Source organism: Nannospalax galili, unplaced genomic scaffold (genome assembly GCF_000622305.1).
Source record: "Nannospalax galili isolate Female #2095 unplaced genomic scaffold, S.galili_v1.0 scaffold725, whole genome shotgun sequence".
NCBI classification, from domain to species: domain Eukaryota; kingdom Metazoa; phylum Chordata; class Mammalia; order Rodentia; family Spalacidae; genus Nannospalax; species Nannospalax galili.
This window is the reverse complement of record NW_008353058.1, coordinates 386,269-400,545: the sequence shown is the minus strand read 5'-3', so window position 1 is coordinate 400,545 and position 14,277 is coordinate 386,269. Positions and strand designations below refer to the sequence as shown.

General features: G+C 39.9%; 1 protein-coding gene across 1 annotated transcript in view; it reads right to left on the bottom strand.

Annotated features, from left to right (window-relative positions):
• The window catches only part of Akap6 (A-kinase anchoring protein 6), a 451,429-nt gene that overhangs the window by 82,016 nt on the left and 355,136 nt on the right, over window positions 1-14,277 (bottom strand). The window contains exons 11-12 of the mRNA XM_008850328.3: window positions 6,848-6,994; window positions 3,508-3,732 (exon numbers count right to left, since the gene is read on the bottom strand). Of these exons, the coding sequence (XP_008848550.1) occupies window positions 3,508-3,732; window positions 6,848-6,994 (372 nt within the window). The remainder of the gene's footprint in view (window positions 1-3,507; window positions 3,733-6,847; window positions 6,995-14,277) is intronic.

Below are 14,277 nucleotides of genomic sequence, written 5' to 3'. Positions count from 1 at the left end.
TCTCTCTCTCCCGGGGGGGGGGTGCATGTGTATGCACGTGAGCCAGAGAAGGAGGGGTCCAGTGAGGCAGGGTCCCTCTCTGTACCTGGACTGGAGCCACCTTTTTCAGGGGTCCTGTCTTTGCTCCTGCCCCAGGGCTGAAGTCACAGTGGGGATGTTGGGGATTCAAATTCAGGCTCTTGCATGTGTACAGCAAGTGCTCTTACACACTGAGCCATCCCCCAAGGCTGGCTTCCACTTCTTAAAGGAATGTAAATGCAACTATTTCAAGATTTATCATTTTTAAATTCTAACACAAGGTCAAGGAACTCTGGCCTGTGGTCAAACTTGGGCCCCTGCCTTCTCTTTATAAACACTTTTGTAAATTAATTTAATTGACCGTGACTATATTTACTATTTCATATATTATCTGTGGCAGCTTTTACACTATGCTGGCAGTTAAACTAGCAAAAATTATATTATTATTTGGCCTTTTATGAAAAATGTTTGTCTGCCGTCATACAGAAGAAAACGAAGTCTCTACGCCTCTTTTGAAAGGGCCGGAGTGGGAGAGCACCAGGGTTTGAGTCTGAAGGGCATCACCTCTGCCCCTTCTCTTGCTGGTTATCATGTAGATTCAAGCAAGTCACATTTACTTTCTATCACTTAACGTCTTCACTCATAAAAACAAACGCACATATAAGGAGGGTCATTATCACTTTCAACTTCTATAATTATAGCACATTTTAAGTAAAATAACGTGTACAAAACTGCTTGGTCAAACGTGAATTGCTAGGGAAATCTGTAGTGTTCAATGCGGAGGGCGCCAAGTCGAACCCATTCATGCCCCTTGTTGGCAGCAGGCTGGTACAGGTCTCACTCCCCTTTCCCCAGCTGGTTCTGGGCCCAGGCCAGTGCTGTGGGCTTCTTTAGCTGTGATAGGTCATGTGTCACCAATTTAGAGTCTTTAGAATAATGACTTTGGTTTTGGGATACAAGGAAGGTATGATTCAGTCAGTACATTCTCTTCTTTCTGAAGAGTCATGGTGAAAAGACCACGCTCTCTAGCCGATAGATGGAGGCTGCACCACACCCATAGAGCTGGCCCTTGCCAGCCGGCCTCATCCGGTCCTTCACGTACGCTCCCCCACTTTGTTGTCAGACTGTGTTTAGTCCTCGTCAGTGACATACCTCTAACCCAGGGCTTTGGAGACATATCTTCACGGGTTCTCCCTGCTGGGCTTGGACTCTGTGTTGAGCAGAATGTCTCTTGCATCTAATCCCACCTCTCTGACTCATATTGCCTCAAAGAAAATCATTCTATAATTGCTTTTTTCTTTTTCTTTTTTTCCAACAAAACATTACGATCGTGATCTCTTCCCTCACATCGAGGTGGGCAGGAAACGCAGTTCTGTCTACAAAGAGATAGACTTTCTGTCTTACACAGAGCACTTACCTCCTGTGTCCTGGATCATGTACTGGGGTCTCTACATTACTCTGACTGCTGTGTAAATAACCGGTTCTGTTATAAGCCTGAGATTTTAGAGAATAAGGGGTCCTAAAGCTAAGCTGTGGGGTAAAGCTCTCCTCTTCTGTGCGGCCAGTGGGGATTGGACACGGGGGAACTGGAAGAAAAGACAGAGCACACAGCTTCCACCATAAAGCTCCTTAATTCCCTCTCTGAAATGATTCAAGAGAATGTCTTCTTTAGATCAGCAGCAAGTAAAAGTCTGTAGTCTGTATGTGCTTATTACCAATCATGATAGTAACAAGTCATAAACATTATATTACATTTTTATACTGAATTACAAACATTTGGCTCTGTTCTCCCGATGAATGTGGTAAGGCACAGAAGAGAGCGAGTAGAAAATAGCTCAGACTCCTATAGACCAACTTTAGCTAAACCTAGGAAGCTCGTGCAGTGGTAGGGCGATTGCCGAGCATGTCAAGGCCCTGTGTTCAATCCCAGCATCACAAAGAAAAGAAACTTAAAGACATAAAGAAAAATAATCAAGGCACCACGGTTTTAAAAGGTTTGAAGAGTTTCAACTTCCAAGGTGGTCACAGCAAGGACGTTTACACCGATACAGTACAAAAGGAAAAACCTAAACCCTGACACTTCCCTTTATCGACTGGCTTTTTGGCTAACAAGCTGGAGATGGTAACTAATAAATCCTCCATAAAGAAACAATAGAATTTGCGTCTGTCTTGCCCTTCCTGTCGACTCACCTGATACGGAAGGGTAAGTACTTAGCAAATGCTAGTTAGTGTCCTGTAGAGTCCTCTCCTTACACCCCACTTCACCGCCATCTGTGTCTCTGACTCGCTCACGCACACACTTTAAAATGTGTGACTCGGGCCTCTCTGAAAATGATGACCACACTATACAAAGTTGAAGATCAAAGCTTTGAGAGCAATGAAACAATGTAGCAACAAATGTTTAATTTTTTTTTGATTCCCATGTATAGGGCATGACATAAAAAGCAGCTGCTTCACCCCAGGAAGATCTTCCCCAGCTCCTCCTCCTCTTCAAGATCTTTCATGCTAAAGGTTTCTTGCCACCAAATTCATATTCCAAAGCTCCAAAGTCTCAAAAAAATTCCTACTTTTGGGGGGCGGGTTCAGGCAATATGGGCTCCCCAGGGCAATAAGATAAAACATTCAAGTGTTAAACTGTTTTCCAGGGGGTGGTGTGATGGCTCATCAGGTAAAGGCACTTGCCACCAAGCCTAACCAGCTGAGTTTGATCCATGGATTCCAAATGGTAAAGGAGAGAACTGACTCCAAAACATTGTCCTCTGACCTCCATCCACGCATGTGCACACGTGTGCACACACACGCACACACACGCACGCGCGCACACACACACACACAATAAATGTTTTTTAAAAACCTGCAAACTGCATTCTAATATATGTATGTCATATAAAGAACAGAAATTAACTGGAGGAATGCTTGTCCGAGGGTGTGAACATGAGGCCAACCTCAGCTGTGTTTCCAGGGTTAGCAGCATTTCACAGTGGAATGTGCCTAAGGTGGGATCCCTTTCATTTCTGTCCTCCATTGATACTTGACTTTTTCACATCTAAAAATCATGTTTCCTTTTGTTAGCATTAATGACCATCCATTAAATCATGTGCTTTTATCGTATTAATTTATGGAAGGATATTTTTCCTAAGTTATTTATAGAATATTCAGCTCTCTTTCAGAGTCCCCAGTAATCTTTGGTGTTTACTGATCTGCTTTTAATTTATCTAAGTTCTCTCTTAACAGACATGTCACAAAACACACAGCCAGCAGAGACTTCCTCTACACGACGTGTAGCTGATACGCTTGGTGTTCATTTTTACACATACAGAGGTCAGCATATAAGAAGTGGTGGTGGGGGGCATTGTCTGTAAATTCAGGGAAGCATTTAAGTGTACAGCCTACACAGATGCCTGGGCATACTACTTTATGTACTTGATAAATATTTCATCTCTACTGTAAAGAAAGCTTTTTTATCAACTTCGCTTGTTTTTTTATTACCTTAAAGTACTGGAGTTGCTTCTCGGAGTTCACCGTTCCTTCCTTTTCTTGTCTCAGGCAGGAATTGAAGATGAAAAGCTCCGTGTCTCTCAACCACCCTTTCAGTTCTTTGATCCTGACCTCCAGCTGCCTTACCAGGCTTCCGCTTTCGGGGGAGAGCAGGTCACGTGGGTCCGACCCACTGTGCCCTGCCATTGTGTCCTGTATATTCTCTCTTAGGGTTTTCTGATGCATCCGATTAAAAAAGAAGGAAAAAAAAAAAAAAAACCAAAATGAGACATAGATCGGCTTACATGCCAAAACGCATCACAATCTAAGAGTGTACAGCAATCCCCTCCACCTCACTACTGAAAAACAACTCAGATTAGCTCGACGGCCCATTGATTGGACAGTTCAGTACACGTTGTTTTGACTACCAGTGGATGTGCACGAACACTTGATCCACTTCGACTTTTCTTGGTCCAAGTTCACCATGGTCACAGACAAACATTCATTTGAATTCTTGTAACAAAATTTTACAGTAAAAAGTTGTCTGTATAAAATGTTCGAAGACAGGAGCCTGGATTTAATCAATATACTAAAGAGGTCAAGAATGGACTGTACAGAGAATGAACATCCTCTTTTGTTCTGTGAAGGACGGTTCCCCCAAATGATACGACAGAGAGCTCCTGAAGAGGTAATCTGGGGTGTGACTGTTGGTTTCGCTGATGTAGAAATGTTCAGGCTCACAGTTCTCCCACTTCTCCTTTTGGACGCTAGATTATTTATTATATGTGTGAAAAATAATTCCCATTCCCCTATGGTATAAGCCTACTTCCATTCTACACTATGGCATAGAGGTGCCTTCGAACTGGCTTTCTTTTCTCTTTGGCGGATGCACTCTCTCTCTCTGGAGAATCAATAGGATTTAATCTATGATGATAAATTAAACTTACAAGGTAAGCTTTAAAACACAAAAAATTAAGTCAACAAACATTCATCTGCTCTGTGGTGTTCTATGAATAGCATCTTTGGAGATCAGGACAGATAACCACCTTTCTTGGCAACACCCTCACATTTTCATGGTGCAAATATTGATAATTTGAAAACCCTCGGTGGGATCCAGATTTACCTACGGTTTTTATGCTGCGACAAAAGTAGCAGCAGGAGGCAGAATCAGTGCCCTTGGAGGGCAGGGTCACAAAAAAGAATTTATTGCCACTTTTTTGTTCTGGAACAGTTTGCAATCATAAATTCTTCATAAACAGAATACTTCAGAGAATGGTCCGTCTTCATAAATATACGACAGAGGACATCAATTTCATTTAATTCACAATTTGTGTCAGCACAGCAGATGCCAATGCCTGCCTTGATAGGGTTGTTTAATATGCAATTGAGAAACAGTAATAGGAAGCATGGGGGACAAAATTTCACAGATTAAACTGTACGCACCACTGACATTCTAATGTATTTCCATTCCACACTGTTCACCTTAGATGAACGTAATACTAAAAACCATATTCCTCTATTTTACCATTGTCAGAAGTTAAAATCCTTGTCTTTCATTTTTTTTATGCCAATTAAAATGTAATCATGCCAATTAAAGCAGTCGCCTACTGGTGTCAGTGTGGCTCTGGCTTTATTAAAATCTTCCCTCCCATCCCCAAATCACTGCAAAACTGAATTGTATTTGAGTGATATGTTTGTCAAAATGGCAACCGTTTGAAAGGTATCTGGCTCATAAAGGCCAATGAAATATTGTATCTTCAGTGTAATAACAATTTAAGATTTCTTTTGAGGAAGCAATATTCGTGACACACTTTAAACAGTTTTCTAAAGGATTACTGTTATTTATCAAATTAGAAAAGAGACACATTTAAGTGCAAGGCCAACAAGCTAGCACATCATGCCACTATTCTCTGTTCAGTAAACAACCTTTGAAAATACCATACCCTAACCCCATTTCTCCTCTCGGAGATCAGCGGATACTGTAGAATTGAGCAGTCCCGATTTAAACCCCCATATTATGCAGCCAAATACATGACTTGTCATTAAAAGGCAATGTCATGATAGGTAAGAATAAGAACTTTTAGCATTTTAAGTAACTTTGAACAACCGCAGACTGCAGAGAATTTAGATGAGAACCAACGACTTAAACTTGCAGGGTTTTAATCACTTAGATTAAGCATGGCATAAACCGAACACTGGCATATCTCCAAGTCATCAAGGTGCATGGAGAGCTCCTAATTCAAAATATTTTTGGAGTATTATTTCTTTAAAAAAAATTTAGAGAGGCAGAAAAATGGAAGGCTTGAAAAATTACACTCTATAACTGACACCACCCATACTTAGCTATTATAATTAATCATTTAGGTAATTGGCAAATTTAGCTTACCCTTGATTTGAAGTGAAGGCAATTTAGGAGAGAAGCTGATGAAAAGATACAGGCTAACCTCTCTCTGCTGTCTTCCTGCAATGCGCGGTGCTGCTCCTGAGCAAGCCACCCCAGCCCCTGGGTAACACACCCTGTGCTACCTTTTGCCAGATTCCTGCATCTCCATTTTTGGCTGAGACCCAGCCCATCATTGCATGAAATAAATTACACGAAACTTTTGTTGTTGTTGTTGTTGTTGTCGTTGTTGTTGTTGTTGTTAAAAGTACACTGGAGGCCGGGCGTGGTGGTGCACGCCTTTAATCCCAGCACTCAGGAGGCAGAGGCAGGCGGATCTCTGCGAGTTCAAGGCCAGCGTGGTCTACAGAGTAAGTCCTAGGACAGCTGGGGCTACAGGGAGACCCTGTCTCAGAAAGACCAAAAAAAACCACTGGAAATCGAGGCACAAAATGGAGGGTTATTTAATTCTGCGATTCAGATTTGGGTCAAATTTGCATCTTTGTTTCGGTGGCCAGGTATGACTTGAAGGCTAAGGTGACACGTCCACTTTTCATCTTAAGGTACAGTAAATAGTTAAATAGGGCATGTCTCTAACATGTATTTTCAGAATGAATTCTATTAACATTCATTCAAGCATGACAGTCAGTGTATATCAGATATACTGTATTAGTGTTGACTTGGTGCATACCCATAATACATGGCATATTTTACTTACTTTTATGTATTAAAGAACCAAAATTATTAAAATCTGAGGGAAGACAGCTCAAAATATAAAACAAAACAAAACAAAAACCAGAAGAGGGGAAGCAATGTTTTCCCCATAATCACATGAATAGGTTGTTTGAAATGTAAGGAGTGAATTGAAAGAGAGAGATATTTGTGCCTCAAATTAGAAACCAGACAGATAGAATACTTCACTACACAAAAAATGTACACATAACCTACAAACAGTAATAAAAATGCAAATACCCCAAGCAGTTCCCATTTTTCATTAATTGAATCCACTTTCTCGAGGAGCTCGTTTGGTAGTGGAACGCCACCTCTCCTCAAAGCTTCAACCTTCCTAAGCAGCTCCGTCTTTTTCGGGTGCCTGATGGACAGTTCCACGCTGTATCGCTAAAATGAAAAGAGAAAGTGATATCGTTAGGGACAGAGGCATTCTCAGGGAATCTTTGAGCGGAGTGTCTGCTGCTTATAGGTGGAGAAGTTTTTGTTTTCAATAGAATTTTCACAGGGAGGTGAAACCTAATTACCTTGACTGGGATATTGCTGAAAATAGTTAAAAACTATGTGCCACACATGTACACAGAAACATCTGTTATATTAAGGCAGCTTCAGAAGCTTTTGTCTTTTCAACTAAGTTTACACACACATTTAATTTTTTTAACTTGAAATATTACAAATAGGAAAATACCTGGACTAGAAGGATTTAATATTTCAGTTAATTTGGGCCAACCTTTGGCTACAGAGTCCCCCTCTCACCTCTACCCTCAGCGGGTCTATCTCGGGATAGTTCAGGTAAAATTATCTATAAATATTATGTGATTTATTTCTTACCCAGTAAGTTACCTAAAATCTTAGTTAACATTTTGTTTTCAGTTCTCTTTTACTTAAAAACTCTGTGTGAGGGGCTGGAGAGATGGCTCAGTGGTTAAGAATACTGACTGCTCTTGCAGAAGACTCGGGTTCGAATCCCAGCACCCCTGTTGAGTGGCTCACAACTGCCTGCAACTCCAGCTCTGGCAGATCCAACACCTTGTTTGGTCTCCTTGGGCACTGCACTCACACACCTCACACACATCCACATAAATTTTTTAAAAGATGTTTTCTAGAGATAATGTAAGAGCTATCTAGCATAACAGTTACTATGGTGATTCTTTTCAAATAACTCTATTTGTAAAAGCTCAGAGTCAGAAAGTCTTACGGATAGCTGTAACTAGGGCCTGTATGTGTGTGTGTGTGTGTGTGTGTGTGTGTGTGTGTGTGTTAAAATACCCCTTAGAAGCAATATTAGGTTAAAAGAGTAAACATATTTTACATATTAAGCACGTTTTTCCAAATACAATTGCAATTCTACAACTTCTCTCTTTGAATCCACAAATTCAGCTGTGGTAGCCTTGTGCCTCTGCACTGACTGAGCAAGGCTGCCCTCAGGTAAACACCATTAGCAGATCTAATAAGAAAAGCTTCTGTTTGGGCAAAGTAGTGTTAATCAACAAGCTCAAAATATCCTCAAGCACTTGGGTGATTTTATTCCCCTTGAAAACCTGATATTATATAAAATACAATTGCAGCCAACAGAAAAGAGAGTGAAATCCCTGCTCCAGTCACTAGATCTTCAGCATTTATGTGCATATGTTTGCAGACTTTTAGTCTCATATTTTAATCCTCCATTTACACCAAACATGCACATCATTTGTATTATGTAAACTTCTCCAAATGTTAGTCATTTGTAGATCACAGAACAAAATGTTTTAAATGAGGTGATTTAAAGCATTTCATATTATTAATGAATGTTGATCAGGGTGTCAGAGTATCCAAAATTACATGAATATGTATACTGAAGAAAATCAAGAGTCGCTTTAGAGCGCTTTCAGAATTTGGACTACGAAGCATGGGAAATTCTGATTGCATTTCTAACGGTAAGCAATTACCAGAACCGTGTTATTCCAACACAGAAAACACACTGTCCACTTGAGTTTTCTCAACTCAGTACTCAACAAGTATTCTAGAAACCTAAATAGTGTTTTATTTGTCAGCGTGATGACTGGAGGAGAAGGCAATCTGCTTTATGTAATCAGATTCCCATGTAAAGATTTACATAACTAATTAGGTAAGACTGACATAATGGGGGGGGGAGGCAGTATTTCAAGCAGGCAGAAGACTATTATTCAAATGTTTTCCTTATGTCATGGGTATTAATCAACAGAGTGAGTCCTCTGGCCGTGCCTTCTGGGAGTGCTCTACCTCTTACTGCTTCTCCTTCAGCAAGCTCATCTCTCTTTCACCCAACTTTGAATAGCTCCTATCACAGTGTGTTAGGGCGAAAGAGAACAGTTTACATCACTTGTGAAAATGGAGGCCTTAGAATAATGAAACACAAAAAGCAATTAACTCAATTTTAGACATAGTGGGATAATCTTCTCTATCAAACAGCCTCCTGAATAAACAATCTGGTGAAAGGTGTGACGGTTGAAAGCACGCCTTCAGACTATGAAAGCTAAGACAGCCTCCTTGTTAGATATTTAGTATAAGAATGAAAGGTTCTAGAATGTCATGCAAGGTATGCAAAAATATGTCTTTTAGTTTTTGAGATCTGTGAAGGTTGAGTCTGACCTGATTTAGGGCCTACGAGCTACCTGAGAGACCAGAGGGCTACACAGTTGTTGACGCCAGCTCACTTCTGCTCTCATTTTGGAAGCATTTCATGGGGAGACCCGACCTCCAGCTCTGTCTGCTCTTGGTCAGCCTATGGAGTAAGGCTACTGTCCCCAGGGTGAGAAGATAATTGAATCTTCATATTCATTTTGCCACAGCAGCAAGTGAGCCCCATTGTGTCTTGTAGTCTGGGGATGTTATGATATAGACTACTTTTCAATAGCCAAAAATGAGATTAGCAATGTTAAAGTCAGATGGCTTTTCTTGAGGGCTAAGGTAAATAAGCATCCAGCATTTAATTTCCCCACAGCACCTGCTGTGGGCCTCACTGTCTAGTCAAAAATAAAATATACTCTATTGAAAGGGCATATTTACATTATTAAGTGTGTTTGCTTGGCCAATTCAATTTGGTCTAATGAATCCTCTTAATAGATCTGTGAGTGATCTAAATTAAAGACAGAGGCCACTAGTACCCTAAATGCTGTGTCTGTGGGTAGAAAGAAAAGTTAAACAACAACAACAACAAAAAAAAAAAAACAAACAGTTAATAGTAGTTCACTGTTTTAACTAAGAATTAAAATGGAAACTTATTTACAGCTTACAGTTTAAAAAGCACAAATGCTAAAATTGAATTATAGAGCCTATATTCTCTTTGTAACACACATGAGCATGGTGGTGCACACACGCACTCATTTACAATTGGGACAACGTAATGATAAATGTTGAAATACAAATGCGCTTTTGATTATTTTTTTTTTTTTTTTTTTTTTTTTTTTTTTGTTAAAAATCACACCGAAAATTCTGCCCAAATGGAGACTGGAACAATGCCTTGAAACAGTGTTAATTGTCGCCATGGAGACCAGAAGAATAAGCCATTTTGAAACTGGTATAGAAGGCACACATTGAGAAACTCAAGCATTTTTCTGCCTCCTTCAATGTTAAAGAACAAGATGCCTTGTCACTGTGGGGTCAGAGAAAAAAAGCATCATGAAAGGGTTGTAGATGCTCACTGTCTGGTAAATAAAAAAAAATAAAAAATAAACCATATACAGCTAATGCTAGAAGAAAACCCAGTGAATCTTTTTGAAATAGAAAGACCACCAAAAGATGGCCAGGACTGAGGACACGGCTCCCACCTAGCAGAACTTCAGGGCTATATTATGTGAACCTTGCCCCCAAAGCTCCCTGGGAACTCTGCCGTTTTAATAAAACTTCAGAAGACGAGAGAAAAGAGGCAGCATGATGGAATTCAAAATAATGTTCTAAAAGCACACAGAGAGATTAAGACGTCCATTGTGAGACTTTTGTATGGCTTCTGCTGGCTGAAAGGGGACCAGAGATGGCTCAGCAGAGAGCGCAAAGCTTTGGCCACAAGAAACCCAAGAATTAAAGCTAATGATTTTCTCGATGATTAGAATACGGCTGTCCGACCGATCCTGGGTCATCCAGGTCTGAGTATTTATATCATACGAAGTGGTGTTTTTAACTGGGCATCATGTGACTCACATTAAGAGTGAGTCAGGAGGATGATCTAGTCAAGGGAAAGACACATTTGAACCTCAGCCTGTGCAAATTAGTATCTCGAACACCTGTGTGTTTGCCACGAAAGGCAGGCAGAGAAAATACACTGCAAATAAAATACATCTTAGTCTAGCAACAGGACACTGTGCACGGGGGACACACCCAAACCAAAACTGCGAAAGCGAGTGGGAAAATATGTATTTTTGCACACAAAAAGGCAAGCATGTGTGTGTGTGTGACTCTCCCGCCGTGTTCTCCGGCTAGTGTTTACCCTCCTCATCGGAGGCTTCATGGTGGCCCCTCGGCAAGTCCATGCCTAATGCCATTCAGTGAGGAACAAAGAGTCTCTTTATGGGGAAGTCCAGGATCCACAGCTCAGTGCACCGCAGCCCCGGGCTGCCCCTCTTAGAAGGCCAACGTCAAGCAGCTCACGAAGCACGTGACGCTACTTCCTAGGGAATCGGGATCTTCAACGCTTGAAGGTGGATGTTCAAGATTAAAGCAGAGGGTTCGAGCACCAGGCAAATAATAGTCGTTATTTCTTGCAAACGACTTGTATTTTACCATTAGAATTTATGGCGAATAATTGCACGGAGAAATTATAAAGACTCCTACAATTGTCCTTGTAAATTAATAATAGGCTTTCTTGATTGGGATAAATTTGCTGCTGAGCCTTTGGAAAAATTAAAAAGTGCAATGTCATTTAAAATTGCCAGAACTTGCACAGCAAATTACATCTGAGGTTAAGAATTGAGTTCCTCCCCCCTTCTAACTCACCCCATTTGCATGATCTGGAAATCACATTACATCGGCCATGTATTGTTAATTGGACATAGATTGCATTATCTTTAATATAAATCAGACTACAAATATTAAAATGAATTGCAAATTCCTTAATAGAAGATCATAAAACAATCTTTTTAAAAGTATCTCCCATTAATAATTTAATTCCAATTATATCACTCAGGAAACTTAAGTAGGAGACCTGGCAACTTATTTCTCAAATCATTTCTTTTACATAACAAATATCTAAGTCTTGTAAAACAAATGTAGCCAGGCCAGAATTTATTGTTACAGAATAAAAATAAAATACCAATAACTGAAAATTTTTCATGTCAATTTTCACGTAAAATATTGCAGAAGGACCCAAAGTGAACCTCTTTCCTCCCTTCCCAAGCCACACCAAGGGTAAGAAAAACACCTATAGGAAAGCCTCACTAAGCTTAGTAAATACTGAGATTTCTATATCAAAAAATTTAGATTATTTTTAACTAGTATTCGATTTATTTTTCAAAAGGTTATCTGGTCCCTTTGATATTTCTATAAATTTGATATCATCCTCACGCTTTTGCATAGCCTTTAATGAGTTTATGTTCAATATCTCACACTGTTTAGGGCATATCCACTCCTACCAAAAACAGTTATGTTCCCAGCAGTCCCAGTGTCTCAGGCAGAGGACTTGATTGATCCTCCTAGCCTGAATTGACTAGCATGAAAAGGAGCCGTTGGAAAAAGCTGCAATCATTTAATGCAGATGACCTCTGACAGCCTCGCAGCTCTTCTATCTGAACAGAAATTTTCATGGGGTCTCTGTGCAGAGGAACAATGTAACCTAAATGGTAGACAATCTTTATTCTAATGAAGTGGGTGTCAAGGTCAGTGTAAAACTGCAATGATAAATGATGCACCACTAGGCAGGGGAAGCCGCACCGCCATTGTGGGGCTTTCACATTAATTGAAGGCTGAGACGCACTGCGTGAAAAGCACAAGCCTCTCTTTTCACCATAATGTGTTAATGCGCCAGTGCCAAAGTGATCTCTGTAAGATGTTTGCCTGTTGACATGTATCTTATTGCAAAAATAACACAGGTCTGGCATTATGGCAGATCGGACATTTTTGGAATTCAGTGTTCAGATAGCACACAATGATAAAAATTAAATAAAATGTCCCTAAGTAGCATCACAACACCTAATGCAATTCCTTTGATCCTTTTGCTTTTCATTTCCTATTTAGACCTGTCTTTAATTAGTTTCAGCCAAGCAACCTTTTCTTGGCCCTTCTCTGGGTACTTTCCTGCTGAGCTAACTGTAAAAGATGATTGAGGCAAGGACGGTCATCTAAGTATCATTTACCCTCTCACTTGTAAGCCTTCAGCTTCGTCTACATTCAAAGATCTTCAGGTGGTGTTTGTCCTAGGTGAAATACAATGAAATGCCTTTATGGCTTATTTTAAAAACAGGTATTTTCTACTGTGGGAACTCAAACTGTTCACTTGTTATGGCCAAGGCAACTGTGTAGCAAAAGCCACATCATTCCTTCAGTTGATTTAGCAATTTTGTGGCAGTCAATAGTTTTCAACCCCTGAAAGGAAGGACAGTTGTTGCTTTTAAAAATCCTGATCTACTGAAACCGGTCAAGGGGATATTGTTTGCTGATACACTCATTAGCAGCCGAGCACTTTAACTTCATCAGTTAAACAGGACTCCCACCATTAGCTTCTCAATTGCTAAAATACTGATAAGAGAATATTCCTCATCATTTGAGAGACATTTCTAGGCTCAACTCATAACAGGTTAAAAACCAGATGCATTTTTATGCTGAGTCCCATGAACAAAGTGGCTTTCCAAGTTTCCTACTACAAATAGACTTTAATAATGTAATTACAGTTTTACTAGTCAACTGTCTATAGGTCTCCAGTATGGCTACTGTTAGAGTATCACTCACTATACGTCACTGTAAAATAAATGATGCTGCTGGTTTAAAACTCTGATATAAAAACACACTGTCTCAGATAGAAACCATCAGTTCCTGAAATGGTAATTTAAAGAAAAAAAAAATCTTACTATGAAGGATAGTGAAAAAAGAAGAAAAAAAGTTACTGATGAAACTGTTTAAAAAACTGTACAGCTTCATCTGTGTGTGATTTGTCAGGTCTGAAGCTTTGACGTGCCCGAGGGGCAGACCCCAGCGGGGAGTAGGCTGCCGAGCTAAATAGCTGTGAAAGGAGTCTTAATGTAGGATGGAATTCAAACTAACCTTGACATGACCTCAGGAAAAATATGCAAAAAGTAAAATGAATGCTCTCTGCAAGATACATCCTAATTTTGTGGTGGAGCTGGTTAGTTTTACAAACATAACTGAGACCTTAAAAGAAAAATAAAAAGCTAGTAAAGGGGGGAAACTTCAGGCAAAAAAAAAAAAAAAAAAATGAAAGAGGGAAGAGTGTGTTTCTGGGAAGGAAGTGTAACACTTGAGCATAGGAAGTTTCAGGCCAGCTGGGACTACAGGGAGATCCTGTCAAAAAAAAAAAAAAAAAAAAAAATGTAAGCAGGCATGATGTGTTACTGTGAAGGCATGTGAACCATTTGGAAAGAATCCAAATAAAAACCCACACCGAACAATATTGTTGTCAGCCTGTCTATTCGGGGGAAATTGTTTTTTTTTTTTTAAGTTGAATATAAATGACACAAAGCCAAGATTACATCATTGCATTACAAAGT